We start from the raw sequence: 22,632 nt of genomic DNA on the forward strand, positions 1-22,632 counted from the left end.
ACACCCCGGTTAGGGCTGAGTTGGGTTGGATTTCCGTATTTTATCTATACTTTCCGCTATTGGATATTATTAAACCATGTTTATACTATAATTGTGTTAATTAATTGTCTTAAAAGGATGAATTGGGTTGAATGACTGGCCTTGTCTTCATGAGAGGCGCCATCACGACCAGGTTCGGGAATTGGGTCGTGACAGTTAAGGTTTGCGTACACACTACCTTAACTTATAGAATTGCACTGGATTTGTTGTTGTTGTTGTTTGCTTCTTCTCTTCCTTTCTAAATAAAAAGAGTCCAAGTTTACCTCTTCAAGTCTTAATATGTACTGATTAATTATGCATACTAAATTCAATAAGATCTTCTATAATAAACACAAATTTCGGGCACGTGATGGAAAATATGCTTCTGAAGAAGTATGTCTAGGATCTTAGTCACGGTACAAAAAGAACTACTAGTATGATTCTTCAATAGTTACAGATGCAACATGAAAAAGAACTTTATTTGTTTCTCTTTAACAGAAACGCTACCCTCTGCAATTTTCATTGCCTTAGAACTTCAGAAACATCAAAGTCAAACCAATTAACGTTGATGAAATGACTGTTGTTGGCCTTACATCGGCCAGTGCACCACATTTTGCTCTTACGTGGACTTGTTCAGCCCAGGGAGAAATGGCTATAGTGCTCAACTATATAAAAAAAAAGGTTGTTACATCTCCCTCTACACAAAATTTACCCACATCTATTTACGCCAACCCCCTTTCTTGATTAAATAATATATTAGAGTGAGAATGTGCATTAATCAAGTACAATGAAGTGATAACATTTAAGTTGATAAGTAAACAAATTTCTCTCATGTGGAAGAAAAGGTAAAAGGCTTTGGAAAACCAATTTAGTTCATCCTCCAAGAAATATACGATGAGTTTATATAACTGCTGCTTTCAAAGATGTTAATAACATGTAAGAGACATGTCTCTTCGACCAAGATCCAAACACCTTGCTAAAATTTAAGTGGTAACGTTCCTTCAACGTTTCCTCTGTCTTAGCCCCCCACTCAATCCTTGTTTTCATCTCTCTTTGCCCCACTGGGAACTTTTTTTTTAGTTATTTTCGCTGGGAACTGATAAAGCGATATACACTACAGAGTAGGAGTATTTGTTTTTTCTTCGCGCCATTCTCCTCTGCTTGCTTTTTTTCCCTATCTTTTTAAATCATTTCTCCTTTTTGGATTCGCTACTCTCCCGGCATTGACTGCACATAAAACTAGAAATTTATGTACATATTCAGCTCCATAATCCCCCTTGTTTGTTCAACCTCCAACCCCCTCCCACGCCACTATCCAACTAAATGAAACCAAGATTCTTCCAATTTTCTAACATAAAAGTGTAATGGGAAAAAATTTAGTAGTAACAATGACGATGAAAATAACCTATCCTTTTATATTCGTGAATCGCGATGATTAAAAAATCAGGGATGGATTATGAACCCAATAAAGAACAAAATGGAGTTTTTCTTTGGTTCATTTGACATTCATTCGTATGAAAATTCTCTATACAGCTTTATTTTATTTTAACTGAATAGAACATAAATTGCTTTAACTTTTTGCAGCAACATACATCATTACATTGCCATTACGAAGCACAAAGAGGAATCTATGGGGATATTGCAGTTTATAGCAATATGGTACAATTCTCCCTGCAAATACTAGTTCAATTTATTCAAAGGTCCTTCCACTTCTCACTATTCACTTGTCTGTTCCCGTTCAAACAAAATTGTTACATGCGAAACCATCCTAATTAACTCCTTACTATAAAGACTTAATGCGATTGTTGGAGTTGTTATTTGACTTGTTGTGAGTGGCAACAACTGTTGTGACAGGACCAGGGGTTTCCTTAGCTTCCTCATGCCGAAGAAAGAGCTCATGGTCAAGCAACATTTCATATAGTTCTTCATAGGTAACTGTAGTATCACGTACCCGTATGGCAGCCGAGATCTCACGAAACTTAGGGCCAAGTCCACTAAGGATTTTGACTATGAGAGTGACAGGGGCACCGACAGTAGCAAGTTCATCTGAAAGGGACCGAATACGTTGAAGGTACTCGGTGATAGGAGTGGTGTCTTTGGTGATTCGGCCAAGTTGATCACGAAGACTGAAGATTCGGGTCTGGGACTTGTTTGCGTAGGCAGTGTGCAAAGAGTCCCAAGTATGTTTTGATGTGTTAGCAGTGGCAACTGTGGAGGCTATGGTAGGGTCAATGGAATCCATAAGGGCGTTTTGAATAAGTTGATCCTGACGGAACCAAAGTGTGTAAGCATGATTAGGGGTTGTGTTGGTTCCAAAAGTGGTGCTCGGAATGAGGGCTGGGGTGGATCCATCAAGATGACTATAGAGGTTATGACCATGCATAATGTCATGGGCTTCTTTCCAGACACGCCCCATGCCCTCTTGGCCGCGCCCCATGGCGGCCTAGCAAGCCTCACAGTGCCTAGCGCCATGGTCGGCCCCGTGGTCTTGGCTGCGCCAAGTGACAAGAGCGCATACGCCTCTGTCGCCCCACCGATGCCTCTCGCCAGCGCCCAAGGGCTGGCCAATGACAACAGCGTCGCGCGCCCTGACAATGCCGCGCGTGCAGATCCTGATGCCTCGCCAGCGCCCAGCTGCAGGCCCATTCCAGCAGCGCCTCACGCACAGACCCCGATGCCAAGCACCAGCGCCCAGCCTCAGGCCAACACAACAAGTGTCGCGCGCGCCCACAGCAACGCGCGCGCAGACCCTGACTCGCAAGACAAAGTTGCTGCCATCGGACTTAGTTCTACTTTGTCATAAACTAAGTCCTTTTCATTGTGATTATAGGCTAGTTTACATCATTTTCATTCAGTGTGCTTCTACAGCTTTATTAGGACTAGTCATGTAATGTTGGTTTATTTTTTTAAGCATTATTAAGGGGGACCAAACAATCAAACATTTTCAAGCAAGCAATTTTCTGGTGTCTCTCCCCCTCGACACCGCATCTTTTGTAATCAGCATTTCAGTCATCAATAAAATCATCATCATCATTCAAAACCCAATTCTCTCTCAGCTTCCGCAATTGCTCGTGACATTGGTTTTCCGGCACGACACTGACAATCTAGTCTAGCGTGCGGAGGGGACCTCATTGGCCGACAGCAACCGCACTGACATTAGTTGCTTAGCCTTACGCTGCCCTTCCAAAGAACATCAGGAAGGCGTTGCGTAACAGTTGGTATCAGAGTCTGTCACACCTCCTTTTTCACCTACACCCCCGCTAAGGGACGTAAAGGAAGTTTTTCCAATTAAAGGACAATCGAAACGGGATTTTATTTAAAGGTTCAGAGTCGCCACTTGGGAGATTTATGGTGTTCCAAGTCACCGGTTGAATCCCGAATCGAGGAAAAGAATGACTCTGTTTAACAGTCTGCGCACAAGAAATCCGGATAAGGAATTCTGTTAACTCGGGAGAAGGTGTTAGGCATTTCCGAGTTCCGTGGTTCTAGCACGGTCGCTCAACTGTCATATTCGGCTTAATTATCTGATTTTATACAATTATGAACCTACGTGCAAATTTAACTGTTTATCGCTTTTATTATTATTATTTATTCAAAGAATTGCAACGTCGTGAAAATGCATCTCGAATTACGCCACATAAATGTACCCGCAATTTTTGATACGTTCCAACTTCGTTGAGATTTGGATTTGAGTCACATAAATGTGCACCCGAGTTTAGGAAGATAACATTATTAAATACGCGCCTGAAGATACTAACGCGTTGTTATTTTGAGAAAAGCCGTAAAGTTCGCTATGCGGCCTGTCTTGAAATCTAAGCATTTGAAATAACTGTCCGTTGAGGCCCCCGCAGTTTGTGTATTCTTGTTTGTCGAGGCTCGTCTCATTCATTAAATTTTTAAAGGAATTTGCAACGTCGTGGAAATGCATCTCGAACCACGTCACAATCAATGTACCCGTGATTAACGACACATTTCGACTTCGTTGAGATTTGGATTTGGGTCACATAAATGTGCACCCGAGTTTAAGAAAGTAAATTATTAAAAGTACGCGCCTAACAGTGACTAACACGTTATTACTTTGGGAAAAAGGCCGTGAATTTCGCTAAGCGGCCGATCCCGAGTTCTAAGTAATTAATATATATACAATCGTGAGGGCCCCGCAATCGGTGAGTTTTACTAGGCGAGGCTCATCTCGTTTATTTTGAAAGGACAATCCTAAAGTGACTACATTTTCTATTAAGTTCGTCTCTAAAATAAAAGAGAAGAGGTCGTAATTAGTTACATGTTTATAAGCTCGTGCCTCTTATTGTTTATTAGATTAAGACAAATGCAAACGGAAAATTGCAACAGAGCTTACTCAAGGGAGATTGTATTGTTCCTTATTCTATTAGTTAATAACACTAAAGTTGAGATTATGAATAGAACACGAGATTGACACCCAGTAATATCAAAACAAACTAACTATTCTTTGATTAATTTAAACTAACATTATTAGATGAATTGAACTATTGGAACTAACTATGTGTAATACAAAGCCATTTTTTTCTCTTTTTACGACTTGTCGAAGAAATGCGTCAATGCTTAAAAACAACTGACATTAGGCTAACATCAATCACTAACATTTGAGAATATTAGTTACTAACATTATTCACATTGCTATTTAAAATGATGTTACTTACTCAAGCGAACTCGCAATTTCAGAACTAACCCTATTAAACCAACATGCTGATTTTCATAAACTATTTGAAACTATTACACGACTACTGAAAAAAAGAATTAACTACACTATATTTCATAACTAGTAATCACAGACTAAGATAAATTACAATTGATATTCTTATGTTTGTAGAAATAGATTAACAGTCCAGTTTATGCAATCCAAAGTCATTCTAATACATGCTATGCGATATCAAGTGAACTACTGCTTATACATTATATTAAACACAAAGAAACAGGAGACTTTCAGAAATCCATTCCAACAACTCTTTACTGCCTTTCCATTAAATTTGAGAGCTTTAGAACATGTACTTGGATAATGAAAATACAAGAAGATGAAGGAGCGGTCAGCAACAGTAATAACACAGCAACGCAGTGACAGAACAACCCAGTGACAGATTAAAATGAAGGAACCAACAGAGTTCCAGCAAACCCAATGAAAACAGTAGCCAATAACCAATAGCAAACTCAGGAAGAACCAATTGAAACCCCAGAAATACCACACAACAACACCGATGAAACCGCAACAGTGCTAGTTCTGATATTCAGCAGTAAAAGAAAAGACTAACTTTTCAGTTTCTTCGCTCTCAAACACTGAACCTTTTAGATTAAAAACCAGCCTGTTTTTATTACTCTCAAATTACTGAACTTTTAAATGTTAAAAATCCAGCTTAGACTCTCTGAAAAAAAAGACCTGAAGAGAACTGATTTCTTTCTCCAAAAACCAGCCTCCTTTTCTGTCTTGAAATGACCCTATTTATAACCCAAAACAGGTATGAGCAACATATTTTAATCAATCCTTTTTAAGCTTTTCATACCATTATGTTTTGTTCCCCACACTTGCATGTCTTGTCCCCCACTATATTAAACAAATGTATTAATTCCCACTACCACATGTCTTTTCTTTATTTAATTCCCTTATTCCCCACTACTGCATGTTTTGTCCCCCACTATATTAAACAATGTATTAATTCTCACTACCATATGTCTTGTACCCCACTATGTATTAAACAATGTATTATTTTAATATTATTAGTACTTAGTGGACATAGCACTCAAATTAATCATTTTTTAAAACTTAAAATCCCGAAAATGCCCCTAAAACTACTGAAATTACCATTCTACCCCATCAGCTATATCCAATCCTCCTAAGTCAATTAACCAAACCTTAGCAGCTATAACCAACCTTAATTGAGAAATATTAACAATTGACTAATTTAAACACATGAAACTAACTCTCAATCAATGACATTAAGACAATTCAACAAAGCCAGATTCATATCCAAACAAACTTAGCAGAACAAACAAGTAAATCCAAATCACTAAACACAATCATCAATTGAACTCAAACTAGATCAAACAACATCATAACAAAGATGAATGATTCAGAACAAAACTATGTTGAACATTACGGTCAGATTTCAGACTACGATTGATACACAGATACATGGGCTGAAATAACACAATTCTAAGTTAAACCTGTACAAAAAATGTAGGAATATTGAAAGTGTATCAACGATGAACCCTGAAGCTAAAATCTATGGACCAGCACATAAAACACTCGACATTAAATCGTAGTCTATATTCCTGGGTTCGAATTCAAACTAATACAAACTAACAAACTGGGGTTCCTACATTTAAACCAGAACTAATAAACTTCAAACAAAATGAACATGAATTATCTGTAATACAAATAAAGACCTGGGTTCGAATTCAAACTAACCCATCAGAACACAAACACAATCAGAGAAAGAAGAAAAGGAGGGGAAGACGAATTTGCTGAATGAACTAAAAAGAAAAGAGAACGGAAACCTACTAGTTTAAAGACCGGGTTCGAACAGGGACCTCGACACGCCTGAACAAACCTCTCTGTTTTCAGCCCCTTTTCATTTTTTTTGATGAAGTGACGAAGGAGTTCACTGGTTTGTGGTCGTTTGGGGACGGACTGGGGGAGACGACGAAGGGGTCGTTGGCGCGACAGTGGAGCTGGAGCAGCAGTGGCTTGGAGATGTTGCTGCTCGCTGCTGCTCGACAGACAAGGGTGGTCGATGGTCAGCTAGCGACGGGTTGGCTGTGTTGGTCGTGAGGCGGAGCTGGGGTGGTGACGACGTGGTTGTGGTGGACGTGAGGAGGAGCTGCTGGTGAGGACGATGAAGAAGATGAAGCAGAAGGGGTGGGGTGCTGGGGTTGTCGTGGTGGAGATGGGCTGTTGGTCGACGTGAGGCCTGGTGTCTGCGTCGTTCATGGCTGGAGGTCGACGGGAATGGAGGTGAAGAAGATGAAGCAGAAAGGGTGGGGTGCTGCTTGAAGAAGGGGGATGAAGGGGGCGAGTGTTTAGGGTTTAGGGAATGGAACAAAATGAAAAATAGAAGGGGGGTGGGTGGGTGGTCGTTTGAGGTTATGGGGCAGACCGGGCCGGGTCGACCCGGTGGGGGTTTGGTTCTTTGGGCCTGTGGTTTAAAATTGAAGAAAAGTCCCAATCCGATTTTCTTCTTCTTTTATTTCCATTGCTTTTTTTTTCTTTTTTTTTCCTTAAAATAAAACTAAAATTCTAAAAATTCTAAATTAACCAATAGAACTAAATTAATTTATAAAAGTACTTATTAACTCTTAATAACAATTAAGACACAATTACAAAGCAATTAACGATAAAATCACACAATTTGGACATTAAATGCTAAAACTACAACGTACATTATTTTTATGATTTTTGTTCTTGTAAAACAAACTTAATTGCTCCTAATTGTAAAATTAAATCCTAAATGCAAATGCGACATATTTTGTATTTTTTATTAATCTAATAAATAAACATGCACAGACAAATACAAATAATTATCCAAAAATGCCAAGAAAATTCTCAAAATTGCACACAAAGGAAAATTGTTTTAATTTAAATTTTTTGGGAGTAATTCTCACATAGGGCAAAAATTACGTGCTCACAGAGCCTAACTCAGACATCCATCCACCATCGGATGGCCAGACAGACCGGTTCGATAACATGCTGGAGGAATATCTCCGCAACTTTGCAACCGGATCACAGAAGCATTAGGTGAAGCTCTTGGATGCTGCTCAACTGTGCTTCAATTCTCAAAAGAGCCATCATACAAACAAAAGCCCCTTTGAAATTGTTACCGGACAGCAACCGCTTCTCCCGCAAATGGTGAATGCATCAACCATGCCGAAATCTCCTCGAGCTGCCAACTTCTCGAGCGAATGGGAGCGCAACATGGGGATAGTGCGGAGCTATCTCGTCAAAGCCCAAGAGCGGGCAAAAAGATTCACCGAATAAAATCTTTGCTTTGCCCAACATCAAACAGGGGACAAAGTAATGCTATGCATCCCAAAGCGGTACTTGTTTGCAGAGAGGACCCATGACCCTCGCCTGCATCAAAAATACATCGGGCCCCTGCCCATTGAAAAACGCATTGGGAAATCCACATACCATGTGAAAACTCCATCCTGGTGGAAGATCCATCCAGTCTTCCATGTCAGCCGCATGAAATCATTGCGTCGCTACAACAACCAGCTCACAGAACAGAGAGGCGCAGACCTCCCATCCAACAACCACCAGAAGCATCATCATCATCATCATCATCATCATAAGACTCCGAGGACGGCGCCAACTCAGGTGGGGGAGAATGTCATGGGCTGCTTTCCAGACACGCCCCATGACTCCTTGGCCGCGCCCCATGGCGGCCTAGCAAGCCTCATAGTGCCTAGCGCCATGGTCGGCCCCGTGGTCTTGGCTGCGCCAAGTGACAAGCGCGCATGCGCCTCTGTCGCCCCACCGATGCCTCTCGCCAACGCCCAAGGGCTGGCCAATGACAACAGCGCCGCGCGCCCTGACAATGCCGCGTGCGCAGATCCTGATGCCTCGCCAGCGCCCAGCTGCAGGCCCATTCCAGCAGCGCCTCGCGCACAGACCCCGATGCCAAGCACCAGCGCCCAGCCTCAGGCCAACACAGCAAGTGTCACGCGCGCCCACAGCAACGCGCACGCAGACCCTGACCCGCAAGACAAAGTTGTTGCCATCGGACTTAGTTCTACCTTGTAATAAACTAAGTCCTTTTCATTGTGATTATAGGCTAGTTTACATCATTTTCATTCAGTGTGCTTCTACAGCTTTATTAGGACTAGTTATGTAAAGTTGGTTTATTTTTTTTAAGCATTATTAAGAGGGACCAAACAATCAAACATTTTCAAGCAAGCAATTTTCTGGTGTCTCTCCCCCTCGACACCGCATCTTTTGTAATCAGCATTTCAGTCATCAATAAAATCATCATCATCATTCAAAACCCAATTCTCTCTCAGCTTCCGCAATTGCTCGTGACATTGGTTTTCCCGCACGACACTGACAATCTAGTCTAGCGTGCGGAGGGGACCTCATTGACGGACAACAACCGCACTGACATCAGTTACTTAGCCTTACGTTGCCCTTCCAAAGAACATCAGGAAGGCGTTGCGTAACAATAAACATGGAGAACTGAGCTTTCCAAGTAGCAAAATTGTGGCTGCCACTAAGTTTGATAGGTAGTTGGGAAGCGGGGTTGAACTGAACTATGGTGATGGTACTAGCAATGTTGTCGGCATTGACAACTCTGGTTGTGTTTTCATCTTTCGTCATTGGAGGATTTGGTGTTTGGAAAAAAGAAAAGGATCTAGCTCGTTAGAGTAGTATATGTTCTGATACCATATAAAGACTTGAGTAGATGATGGAAAATACTGTATTTGTTATTGAATACCTCAGTGAGTTTAAATACAAGTTACAATAACCATCTTTGTAGAGTTCTATATAAACCTAATAGCTGATGAATCCTATCTAAATCATAGGGATAACTCTAAATGCCTAACTATGATATCATCTTATTCTAGAAGATAAATGCAATCTAATCTGAAGAGATAAATACTAAAAACAAACTGATCAAGAACTGGTGATCCAATACTTACCACCACAACAAAATTAAAGGGAAAAAATAAAATTAGCACCGCTGAATATGAGAAATCCGGAACGTCTGGTCATCCCTAAAATCGTTCAGTTTACGCCTTTTTATGCTATCCCCATCTAGATTCGTGGGTTTCTCGCATTCAGAAGTTGTACATTCACAGTCAAGAATACTTTTTGGCGGCAACGTACTACAAGACTCTGAATCGACAGTGGACTCACGCCCTTCTATCAGCATTTCCCGTACTACAGCCAAAGCATTCATAAGTTCCTCCTAACAAAGAGTATACTTCCTCAGTTAGAATCATGTAAATGAAGGAAAAAAAGTGGAGTACTACTAATAAAAATGGAGAAAACATTATTATATTATACAAGAAAAATAACATAGTCAAAACATATTGTACTTTTTAGTCTTTAATTATTTGGAATAACATTTATTTATTTAGAAACTACACCAAAAATTATAAGGTATTTAGAATATTAAAAAAAAGCCAGTTAAAAAAGAATAAGTTGACTCTGCAATCCAATAATTGGAACAAGGAAACAGATTAATTATTTAAAGAGGACTTACTTTAGTTAAGTATTGACATGCTGAAATTGCAGCTAAGAAAGAGGAAAATTGCAATGGCATCAACTCATCAGCTGCACACAGAAGCGCCGATGCTGCTATTATTGATGGTTTATACTCAAAAAGCTTAATTTCTGCAATAAAATTTGTAAATATGGCGGCATTAATCAAAGGTTAAGATATTAGTTGCTTGTTACCTAGCTAATAACATAATTATGAAATTACCAGAGAATTAACAATACCGTATTGAGTACTGAAGATGATATCTGAAGCTCGTCGTTTAAGAGGCTGAGTCAGAGACGAGTCACCGAGTTGAAAAAGCGACATGCAGAAATGCAGAAACGAGAAAGGCGTGATGGATCTTAGTCGCCATTCTAGAGTAGTGAGAATCAGCGATTCCATACGCGGAATTGATTGAGCGTCAAAAATTATCCCTACATCTCTCTGTTATACAAATTTCTCATTAAATCGTATTGAATTGAACTTTTTTGCAATGATGAGAAACAAAGTTGAAATTGCGCTGTTCAGTATTGACTCGCAGTATACCTGAATATCGGAGAGTGATAAATTGAAGTTCGTCATTTTCGCTGCAAGTGAAAGGCTAGCAATGACGAGAATCCGTACAATCCATGGCCTATTCTCCTGTAGAAGTAAGTTTCACACAATTCTCATCAGATCCTTAACTATTTCATTCAATTTAATGTGTAAATAGCTCCGAATATGAAGCTTATGAATTTCATTTACCGTAACTACTTGTTCGGAAAGAAAACGGTCGATGTAATTGACAGCGAGATATGCCATATACGGATCAAATTTGCAAGCGCTTTGTGTCTGCAAAAAGCACAACCAAAAACACGTGTAATTACCTACTTAAACAATCTATTATTGTAGCTACTTCATAATTTTCACGATTATTATCGCTATTAAGAGTTAAACCAAGAGACGAGAATTAACAATTTCATACAACGAGTACTGCAAATTATTACTTCTGATAGTATAATTTTCGAACATTTAATTTTAATCTGAGAGAATTTACATATCGATTTAACACGTGCAAAACAGATTAATATGAAAGCATTACAAATTTTTGCTGAAAAATTGGAATTATGAAGAGTGTTTACTTGAGAAATAAGGGAGAGAGAATGGCGGCGAAGGCAAAAGCGAACATCGGTAGATTTGAAGGCGAGAAAGGACGGCAAGTGATCGGATTCGGAAGCGAAGAGAGCTGAAACGGCGTCGAAATGATGTTCTCCGCAGCCCGTCAATGGATTCTCGAGATCGAATTCCATTTTTCCTTTTGTTAATCCGTTGAAGTTTAGTAACACGAATTAAGCGGCAATAAAGTGAAAGGTGAAAGTTAGAGCGACTGAACTTGTTGAATTTTGTTCAGTCAGAATGCATGAAAACAGAGAGAAAAGAAAAACTGTTAGTTAGAGCGCATTCCCAACCTTCGTATATATAGACTCCCGCTGAGCTGTAACTTATAAGGTCCACGTTTGTCCCGTTCTACAAAAAAGTTTGGTACGACTGTTACTGTGCACATAGTATAAGAGTGTTGATTTTACTACAAGAAAATTGCTTGACACACATAATTCTTTTCTTTTTATATTTTCACTTTGGAGGTTGGAAAGGAAGGGAAAGATGTCACAATTGACCTTTATTACTCTCTTCGTTTTAATAAATACATTGTGTAGTTTGACCGTACACACAGGAAAAAAAATTGAAATGTTTTATCGCAAATATGTTATAATATTTGTGTGACTGTAAATTTTTTTAAAATATATGATATTAAAAGTGATATCATATTTATATATGTGTTTTAAAAGACTTATTATTAAGAGGAAAATGTGAAATTCAAGTTAACTTTTTTTAATTTTAAAAGTATATTCTTTTGAAGCAGACTAAGACGACACTCAAAGCGAACAGAGAGAAGTGGTAAGACACTCTAGTTTTTGTTTAACTCAAAAGATGTTAAAACCTTTTTGGACAAATCAATCACAGATGAATGGATAAATCGTAGCTGAAGATAATAATCTCTAGAATAATAATAAGTAAAGAGAAGAGAATTGCAAAGTTTTCCTTTTGTTCAAGATTGATAAGTTTCCCAGAATATCCCCCCCTTTACAAGGTCCTTTTCCTCCCTTATATACTAGAAAGAAAGCCTTCGGAATTATAAGAAATTAAAATACAAGGAATATTCGACGGAATATTCTTAATGTCTCCAAATGGGCTTACATTTCTACAAGGGTCGTACAATTTCCACTTTTGCCTTAAGGTCGTCTCCCTCGGGACGTCGATTCGAAGGTACTTGGTCGTTGGTCGTACTCATCATAGGTCGATGTCGGTCAAATTTGGACCCATACAGTTAGTCCCTCCGCTTGTCAGGGTCGCGGCCGGATGCGTCCTCGATGAGCGGACTTCGTGCATTCTTTTGGAGAAATTTGACCTGTGGGAACGTTATGACGTGGCCAATGGGAGTTGGTCATCATGTTCAGCAAAACATCATGTGGTACACTCCTCCGGGAAGTGATGTCAGCTTTACGTGTGTCATCATTACGCAGGTTTTCGAGGCGGGGACTGACGGCTTGGTGCTTCGATTCTTGCGCTGCTTTGAGGCCTGTCGCCTCGATTCTAGTGCTTCCCAATCCTTTAAATAGGTGAAGGATTTGATTTTTTGAAAAACTTTAGCCATTCCTCTCTTGAAGACCTCTTTCATTCTTTCTCTCTTGCTCTCTTATCCTTCTGCTCTTCTCTCATTTACCACCTGAACCTTCTTCTTCCTTCTTTGTTGATACTCTTTCAAACGATATTATGCCGAGGTCTCGTCGTTCTCATGAAGAAGTTCCTGAAGCCACCCCGTCATCAACGGTGCCTCCTTCTGATAGCAGGGATGTGGTGGTAGAAGAGAGTGACAGCCCTCCTACGGTGGATGAGCTGCTACCGAGGCACCCCTTATCCCGAAGTGACTTTCTCAAAGATACACCTCCTACCCCGAACCCCGTATTTTCTGAGACGGAGCAGGTCCATATTGATGCCCTTCGTATAAGGTATGACATTCCTGCTCATATAGAAATGGTTCCAGTGGGGAGAGATTACATAGACGTCCACATACCTAGGTACTGTGCTTTCTGTGAGTACCCTTTTATGATAGGCTACACCCTTCCTCTCTTCCCCTTAGCGAAAGAATTCCGTAAATATTACCCAATTTGCCCAACACAACTTTCGCCATACACGCTCAAGGTGTTTCTGCTATTGACTAAGTATGCAGAGTTGGTGGAATGTAGCGTTTCTGTCCATCACCTTTTGAACCTGTTCACGCCTGGCTTTCTCAGGGGTACCATGGTTCATTTGAGGCTTCATGGTACGAAAGGGCTGGTAGTTGGAACGGATGACCGGGCGAGTCGCAAGTTTTGGCACAAGTACTTCTTTGTCAAGACCGAGCATGCCGTTTCTGACTCTGCCAGATTCCCGGAGCAGTGGAACGGGACTCGTAAGTGTCGTCATTTGTTATGCTCCTCTCTCTTCTGCATTCACTGTAAAGTTTACTCATTTGCCATTTGCAGTTATGGGCCATCCGCCTCGCCCCATTGCGGGTATCAAGGATTGGGTAGCCCGCCTATTGCCTCATGCAGCAGAAACTCGAACTTGGCCCGCCTTCGTGCAGCGTTATGGCCCTAAAGTTTCCTCAGGTAAATGTCCTACTTACTACTTCGTTAGACATACGACCTTGTTTAATGGTACGACCCTTTGTGATGGCAGGTCGAGGAGCTTCCAGGGGAAGGGCGCCAGTCCCCGCCTTTAGACAAGTCGTTGCTACTGTAGATACGCAGTTTGTCTTGAGTGAGTCTGTCCGGGAGGGTCATCCTCAACCTATTCAATTGGGAGATCCGTCTCGAGTTGTGGCCACAAGGGAAGAGGCTTCTTCGGTATTGGCCTCACATCCTTTGGATGAATCTTCTAACGGGGATGAGCCAGTATCGAGGAAAATGAGGAGGCTGGAGCTGGGGAAGGGCGTGGCTACGGACGCTGATGGCAGCAAGGCCTCCTGGATAGCCCCTATGCCCGTATTCATGGTCGATGCCATTTTGTCGGGGACATCTCCCCAAGTGGAAGGAGTTAGCCCAAGAGTTGGTTCAGTGCGCTCCGTTGAGGGTGGTGCATCGTCTAACATTGGAGGTCATCGTGTTGAGGGTGGAAAGTCGGGTTCAGATATCGACCTAGAGGATGTTAATGAATTTGTGGGTCGCCACACCCATGTGGGGGGTTAGGATGGACGAACCGAACCGTCATGTGGTCGTTCCAGGGAACTACAATTTACTGTTGAACAACGAGCAGGTGGCGTTGGCCCTAGCTTCTTTATGTGCCGCTCCTGAAAGCGAGATACTTGGGGCGATGAGCGATGTGGAGTTATCTCAAAAGGTCGCTAGCATGGCCCTGCACGTAGGTGCCTTTCCTTCTTTTTTTGTCGTTGGATTGGTGCGGTACTCGTCGTTCTGTATTTTGTTTCTAACTTCTGCCCTTCTCTTTTGTCAGAACCTTGGCTTGGAGGTTGCGAGATATTGTCGAGAGAGAAAGAGGACGGGCCTTTATGAGAAGATGTCGTCCAAGTATCAGCATTACCATGCTAAGCATCGGGCGATGTCCGACATTTATCATCAGGACCCTGAGTTTCAGGTGTTTCGTGAGGGGCTTAAGCAGCGGGAGGACCAGTTGGAGCGCAAGATAGAGGAGTTGAGGGAGAGGGACGAAGAGTTTGTGAAGTTTGTAGCCCAGTTCATCGAATTGGAGGCCTCCCTTAAGGCGGATGAGTACGAGCTCGAATTGAGCAAGGGGGTGACGGCTGAGAATGCCGACTTACAGGTGAAGGTGGACGACTTGACCGCCGAGTTAAGTGCTAAGGTAGCGAAGATTGAGGGGCTTAAGGGAGAGCTGATCGTTAGCACTGATGAGCCGGCGAAAGCTATTTCTGAATCGGTATCTCTGGAAGATGCCCTCCGTATTTCTAGGTCAGAACTGACTAGGGAGAGGGAAGCCTATGGTCGTCATGTTGCAGGGCTCGAAGGGCGTGTCAAAGAGGCGGAGTTGGCTGCATTGAAGGGACAAATGGCCTCGCCGAGGGCAGAAGGGGTGAGTTGACGTTCTCAGTCTTCTACATCTTGTGCCTCAGCTGATCCGGTTGTGCCCCGCCATTTGTATGACTTGTGGGCCCATGCGAAGGCTCGACTTGATGTGTATAAGGCTTTTCACGCCAATGGAAGGGCTACTGAGGCGGAGGTTAAGGCTGTACAAGCCGAAGCTCGTGTAACTCGTGAGTCATGCGGGTATGAACCCCCCACTTGACGGGGATGGCATCAACTCTGATGATGCAAATCACCTTGCTTCATATTCATGGTATGAAGATGCTTAACTCGCTGAGGATGATGTGTATTCAGTTTGTATTTGCTTTTTTTAGGGATTTTTGCACGCGTCGTACTTGGACCTATTTGTAGAGGCAAATGTAAATAATATTTTGCTGTAATGTAAAATTTACTTTTGTCAGCTTGTTTTTTCTTGTGTTTATTGCACACATGATATTATTGATGTCCTTGGCTATTGGGATGTTGCTTCAACCTGTCGTCGAAGTAGAATCCCGTCGTAGTTCGAACGAACTCGGACTTAACTTTTCGACAATGGCCTCGGCCATTGGGATGTTGCTTCAAACTATCGTCGAAGTAGAATCTTGTCATAGTTCGAACGAGGTCGAACTTATATTATCGTCGATGGCTTTGGCCATTGGGATATTGCTTCGAACTGTTGTCGAAGTAGAATCCCATCGTAGTTCGAACGAGGTCGAACTTATATTGTCGTCGATGGCCTTGGCCTTTGGGATGTTATTTCGAACTGTTGTCGAAGTAGAATCCCGTCGTTGTTCGAACGAGGTCAAACTTATATTGTCGTCGATGGCCTTGTCCATTGGGATGTTGCTTCAAACTGTCGTCGAAGTAGAATCCCGTCATAGTTTGAACGAGGTCGAACTTATATTGTCGTCGATGGCCTTGGCCATTGGGATGTTGCTTCGAACTGTCGTCGAAGTAGAATCCCGTCGTAGTTCGAATGAGGTCGAACTTATATTGTCGTCGATGGCCTTGGACACTGGGATGTTGCTTCAAACTGTCGTCAAAGTAGAATCCCATCATAGTTCGAACGAGGTCGAACTTATATTGTCGTCGATAGCCTTGGCCATTGGGATGTTTCTTCGAACTGTCGTCGAAGTAGAATCCTGTCGTAGTTCGAACGAGTTCAAACTTATATTGTCGTCGATGGCCTTGTCCATTGGGATGTTGCTTCGAACTGTCGTCGAAGTAGAATCCCGTCGTAGTTCGAACGAGGTCGAACTTATATTGTCGTCGATGGCCTTGGCCATTGGGATGTTGCTTCGAACTGTCGTCGAAGTAGAATCCCATCGTATTTCAAACGGGGTCAAACTTATATTGTCATCGATGGCCTTGGCCATTGGGATGTTGCTTTGATCTGTCGTCGAAGTAGAATCTCATTGTAATATTTGATATTTGATCGTATTCCCATAGGAAAATGTCACATGTCGACCAATGGAGATCTGGTCCTGCACATACAATGGAGAATTGATTCCATAAATACAATGGAGATTTGATTATCTATATGTAGTCCCTTCATTACTTTGATCCGGGGGTCATATCGACACGTCAAGGTAATGAACAGTATGTCGCTCCTTAAGTCGTCCCCCTTGTCGCCTCGTTAAAAACCTCCCCAGGAAAACCCGATTGGGACAAAACCTGGGTGAGGAAAAAAGAGTACGACTTAGGTGACGCCTTTTTAGAAGTTGAAATACATGACATGGGCGACGTTCCAGTTGTTTTGGAGTAGCTTTCCCTCCATTGTTTCTAGCTTGAACGCTCCTTTGTTTGCTGCTGCTACGATTTTGTATGGGCCAGTTCGTTCTCAATTTTCCCTCATTAGGATCTTTTGACGCTTGTGTTTTGGCCTTGAGGACGTAGTCACCAACTTTGAGTGGTCGCACCTTGGCTCTCTTGTTGTAGTATCTTTCTACTTGCTGCTTCTGGGCAACCATTCTTATGTGGGCCATTTCTTTTCGTTCTTCAACTTTATCCAGGTGTTGTAACCTACTTTCGTCGTTGCTTGTACCGCTTTCGTTTGAGTATCTCAAACTGGGCTCCCCGACCTTGATGGGTATAACTGCGTCGGTCCCATAGACCAGTGAATATGTCGTTTCTCCGGTGCTGGTTTTTGGTGTAGTGCAGTATGCCCATAATACTTCTGATAGTAGTTCAGACCATAGCTCTTTTGCTTCCTCAAGCTTCTTTTTCAATATGTTCAATATTACTTTATTGGAGGATTTGGCTTGACCATTGGCGGTAGGGTGGTATGGCGTGGAGAGTATTCGTTTGATGTGCCACTTATCGAAAAACCCAGTCGTTCTTTTCCCAGTGAACTAAGGTCCATTGTTGCAGCTGATCTCTTTGGGGGTGCCAAAACATCATATAATGTTTTTCCATACGAAGGCGATGACCTCCTGCTCACGTATTTGAGTGTATGCACCTGCTTCCACCCATTTAGAGAAGTAGTCAGTTAAAACCAAAAGAAAGCGTATCTTACCTCGTCCTGCTGGGAGGGGGCCAACTATGTCCATTCTCCACTTTATGAACGGCCATGGCGAAGTGACGGAATGAAGGAGTTCCCCTGCTCGATGTATCATAGGGAAGTACTTTTGACATTGTTCACATCTCCTGACATAGTTGGTAACTTCTTTTTTCATGGTGGGCCAGTAGTACCTGACGCGAATGAGGCATCGGACGAGGGCTCGGTTGCCCGTGTGGGCGCCATAGTGCCCTTCGTGTACTTCTTCCAGTACTCACCTTGTTTGATGTGGCCCAAGACATTTGGCTAGGGGGCCACCGAACGTTCTTTTGTAGAGATCGCCGTTTGTGAGGCTGTACTAGGCTGCCTGCACCCAGAGTTTTTTGGCTTCTTTTTTGTCTTGCGGGAGCGTTCCATCCTACAATAGGTTACGAAGCGGTTATGCAAGTCCCAAGTTAAGTTTATAGAATGTACCTCGACGTGGTCTATTGCGGAATGAAGGAGGGTGACCACGTTTTCTTTATTGATATTCCCGGTGCCCGCGACTAGTTTAGTGAGCCGTCTGCTTCGATATTTTGCGCCCTAGGTACTTGGTCGAGGCGGCATTCATCGAATTCTGGCAGTAGTTTGTGGATTTCTGATTGGTATCTTTGTAGCCTCTGCTCCTTGATTTGGAAAGTCCCGGTGACCTGATTCACTACGAGTTGAGAGTCACAGTGGAGGACGAGTCGTCGAGCACCATATTTGAGGGCTAACATTAAACCTGCAATCACAACTTCATACTCGACCTCGTTGTCATCGTATGGACTAGCGAATTACTTCGCCTGTAGGGACCTCGAGGACGAGTCCCAGTCCCGATCCCAAGGCATTAGAGGCACCATCGGTGTAGAGGACCCAGAGGTTGGTATGTGTAGAAGTACGAAGTGCTTCCTGTTCTACCTCGGGCAATATTTCCGTGCTGAAATCAGCAACGAAGTCTGCGAGTACCTGCGACTTGATGGTAGTTCGCGGTTGGTACGTTATGTCATGCTCGCTTATTTCTATGGCCCATTTGGCTAGTCTAACCGATAGTTCGGGTTTGTGTAGGATACCCCTTAGAGGGAAGGTCGTCACCACTTTTATGGGGTGACATTGGAAATACTGTCTAAGCTTCTGTGAAGCTATGACTAGTGCTAAAGCTAGTTTTTCGAGGTGAGGGTACCTCATCTCGGCATCGATTAAAGTTTTGCTGATATAGTAAATTGGGGATTGCTTACCTTTATTTTCAAGGACCAAGACCGCGCTTACCGCAACTTCGGAAACCGCTAGATACATAAGTAGGCATTCACCTGGGTCCGCTTTGACGAGTAGTGGTGGCGAGGATAGATAAATTTTCAACTTTCTCAGGGCGTCGATACATTCATTATTCCATTGCAACCCATGGTCTTTCCTTAGTACATTGAAGAATTTATGGCATCTATCTGAGGATCGTGAAATGAACCTTGATAGGGCGGCTATTCGTCCTGTTAATTTCTGCACCTGCTTTTTGCTGGTCAGTATTTTCGGTATTGCTTCGATGGCCTTGATTTGGTCCGGGTTGACATCGATTCCCCTTTGGAACACTAGGAAACTGAGGAACTTTCCAGAAGTCACGCCGAAGGCACACTTTTCGGGATTCAGTTTCATTCTGTACTGCCTTAGTATTTCGAAGGCTTCCTTCAGATGACCAATGTGATCTTCTTTCCTTGCCGACTTCACTAGCATGTCGTCGTTGTAAACCTCCATTGTCTTACCAAGTTGTTCTTTGAACATTTTGGCGACTAACCTTTGATACGTGGCCCCTGCGTTCTTTAGCCCGAACGATATCACCTTGTAGCAGTATGTACCTCAGTGAGTGATGAAAGTGGTCTTTTCTTGATCTTCTTCAGCCATTAGAATTTGGTTATAACCAGAGTATACATCCAAGAAGCTCAGCAGTTCGTGCTCCGCTGTTGCATCAATAAGTTGGTCGATGTGGGGTAATGGGAAAGAGTCCTCCGGGCATGCTTTGTTCAAATCGGTGAAGTCGACACACATCCGCCACTTCCCGTTCTTCTTTTTGACCATGAACATATTGGCAACCCATTGGGGGTATTTCGATTCTCTGATGGAACCGTTGGCGAGTAATTTATCAACTTCTTCGCTGACCGCCTCATTGATTGTGGCATTGAACTTCCTCCTCATTTGTCTTACCGACGGATAAAGTGGATCGACATTCAGCTTGTGTGTGGCGATCTTCCTTGGGATTCCTAGCATATTTGAGTGGGAAAAAGCAAATAAATCGGCGTTGTTAGTTAAAAACTCCCGATACTCACCTGGCTCCGAAAGGTTGTGTCCCACATAAGCTTTTTTGGTGCAATCGGTGTTATCTAACTAGACAGGATCAAGATCCTCTACGGTCGCTCTGCAAGCTTCTACAATGTCAGGGTCTTTGATGGCCTCTACTTGTATGTCAGGTTTGCTGCCCGACATGGCTGACTGCTATGCTTCCGCGCTTGCCCCTTTTAGATGCTTGGTCTATGCGCAAATCTTGGGCAATCCGATAGCATTCTTGGGCGGTACGTGGCTCGCCCTGGATGCTGAACATCTCCCATGGGGTGGGAAATTTGATCCCTTGATAGAAGCTTGAGGGGATGGCTTGCATGGCGTGTATCCATGGTTGCCCTATGATGGCGTTGTAGGTCGTTTCCTAGTTCATGACATGGAATGTTGTTTCCAGGGTGACCCCTCCTGTTACAACAGGTAGCACTATTTCTTTGGATGTCCGCTCTATTGCATTATTAAAACCCGTTAGTGTTATGCGACGTGGTCTTACTTTATCCGCGAGCCTCATTCGCATGAGAACTCGCGGGTGAACAATACATGCGCCGTTTCCATCATCCACCATGATTCTTTTTACATTGGTGTCAGCGATGCGTAAAGTTATAACCAAAGCATCGTAGTGAGGGAAAGACGAACCGTTGGTATCTGACTTATCAAATATGATACTATCTTCGAGGTCATAATACTATTCGTGGGCTACTGTCCGTTTGAGTTTGTGCGTGGTAATGAACTTCACATGGTTGATTACCGCATCATCGCCGCCGCCAATGATCATTTGTATGGTACGCGCTGGCGATGGTGGCTTCGGAGGTCCTTGAGATGGGTCGTTCCCTCGAGCAAAATTGGCCTTTCCTTTATCACTTAGCAGTTCTTTTAGGTACCACTGGTTCAACATCCTGACTACTTCTTGCCGCAGACCTATGCAATCTTCGATCTTGTGTCCTCTTTCTTGGTGGAATTCACAAAGGATGTTCGACCTCCTGGTACTTGGGTCTGATTTCATCTTTTATGGCCACTGCACCTTCGTGCTCAGTTTCTCCAGTGCATACACTATTTCTAAAGGAGAAACACAAAAATTATGAGCAGATAGTAGTGGAGACATACCACTTTCATTTCGGAGGGGTGCCGTATGTCGTGGAGGGGGCGGGTTGGATGTACGGATATAGGGCTGATGCCTTTCTCGATTGAAACATGGTGGTTGATCTCTTCGCCCATCGTTACGTCGATCTCTCCTTGCCTCGGTCTGGACTAATGTTAATCGCTGAAGCGGCACGTTCATGTCATCCTCGTCTGCCCTTACCTCAGCGCAATAGGCGTTGTGGATTTCTTCCCATGTGGTAGGGGTACTTTATGAGTCTACTGAGTAGTTTTTTGGTCACCTTTGATCCGTTCCTGTTTAACCCATTTTGAAAGGCTGCTACTGCCATCCCTTCTGACACTTTCGGTAGACTCATCCTTACTTTGTTGAATCGGTACAGGAAATCCCGAAGTCCCTCGCCAGTTATTTGCCTGACAGCGAAGATATCATTTACCCTAGCCTCGACCTTCTTCGCTCCTGCATGGGCGGTGGCGAATTTATCCGCCATCTCTTCGAACGTCGATATCAATCACGCTGGTAGCTGGGAGTACCATGTCAATGATCTTCCTGTCAAAGTCTCGCTGAACATTTTTAACAACACAGACGGTACCAGTTCTTTTGACAGATCATTGCCCTTTACTACAGTGACATAATAGATTAGGTTATCCTCCGGGTCCATGGTCCCGTCATATATTTTCAAGTATGGCGGCATCTTGAAGGTTTTTGGAATTGGATGAGGAGCAGCCCCTTCGCTATATGGTTGTTCGACGAATCGACCCACGTCGCATTTTGGTAATAGCTTCGGAGCCCCCGGTATTTTATCAACCCTCTCCTGATGTTCCTTCATTTGGCCGTGGAGTGTTTTGTTCTCATTTTCCATCTCTTCCATTTTCTTTAAGATGGCCATGAGTGCATCGTCACCTGCATTAGTAATAGTGCGGGTGTTACCTGTTCGTGTAACGCTTGGCTTATCGGCGGCAACTGCGATTCCTATAGGTGGCATGTCTTCGACATATCCTTGAGTGGGTTTCTCGAGCATGTTGCTCAAAGCACTCGTTAGCCATTCTTCTAGTAGCCTTTTGACTACTGGTGGGGCTTCCTCCGCCGTGGATGTTGAGGTTCCCCTTTCACGTAAGATCGTTAGATTCCCATGTGAAAGAGGCGAGATCTCTCCCTCCGGTGTAGCGCTTGGTGTTACATTCTCATTGTCTTCTCTACCGGCTTTGTTGAGGGAGTTCAGGAGATTATTCTAGACATCTGCTACCGCATTTAGCCTCGCTTCCTTTTCCGCCATTGTTGGTTTATTCGAAGCTTGAAGAACAGTAACTATCACTTTCAGGAATCTAGATGAGAACT

The 22,632-nt window shown here is 42.9% G+C and overlaps 2 protein-coding genes across 2 annotated transcripts; one reads left to right on the forward strand and one right to left on the reverse strand.

Moving 5' to 3' along the window:
- Positions 1–9,481: 9,481 nt before the first annotated feature.
- LOC104215289 (putative cyclin-D6-1) lies at positions 9,482–11,653 on the reverse strand. Its single transcript, XM_009765058.2, has 6 exons — positions 11,366–11,653; positions 10,989–11,075; positions 10,791–10,886; positions 10,487–10,688; positions 10,248–10,378; positions 9,482–9,950 (listed from the first exon to the last, which is right to left on the reverse strand). The coding sequence occupies exons 1-6, from the start codon at positions 11,531–11,533 to the stop codon at positions 9,714–9,716; spliced, it is 921 nt and encodes a 306-aa protein (XP_009763360.1). The 5' UTR covers positions 11,534–11,653; the 3' UTR covers positions 9,482–9,713.
- A 2,860-nt stretch (positions 11,654–14,513) lies between these two features.
- Positions 14,514–15,762, forward strand: LOC138883863 (uncharacterized). Its single transcript, XM_070164581.1, has 3 exons — positions 14,514–14,684; positions 14,778–15,371; positions 15,697–15,762. The coding sequence occupies exons 1-3, from the start codon at positions 14,514–14,516 to the stop codon at positions 15,760–15,762; spliced, it is 831 nt and encodes a 276-aa protein (XP_070020682.1).
- Positions 15,763–22,632: the final 6,870 nt, after the last annotated feature.

This window comes from Nicotiana sylvestris, chromosome 2 (genome assembly GCF_000393655.2).
Source record: "Nicotiana sylvestris chromosome 2, ASM39365v2, whole genome shotgun sequence".
NCBI lineage: Eukaryota > Viridiplantae > Streptophyta > Magnoliopsida > Solanales > Solanaceae > Nicotiana > Nicotiana sylvestris.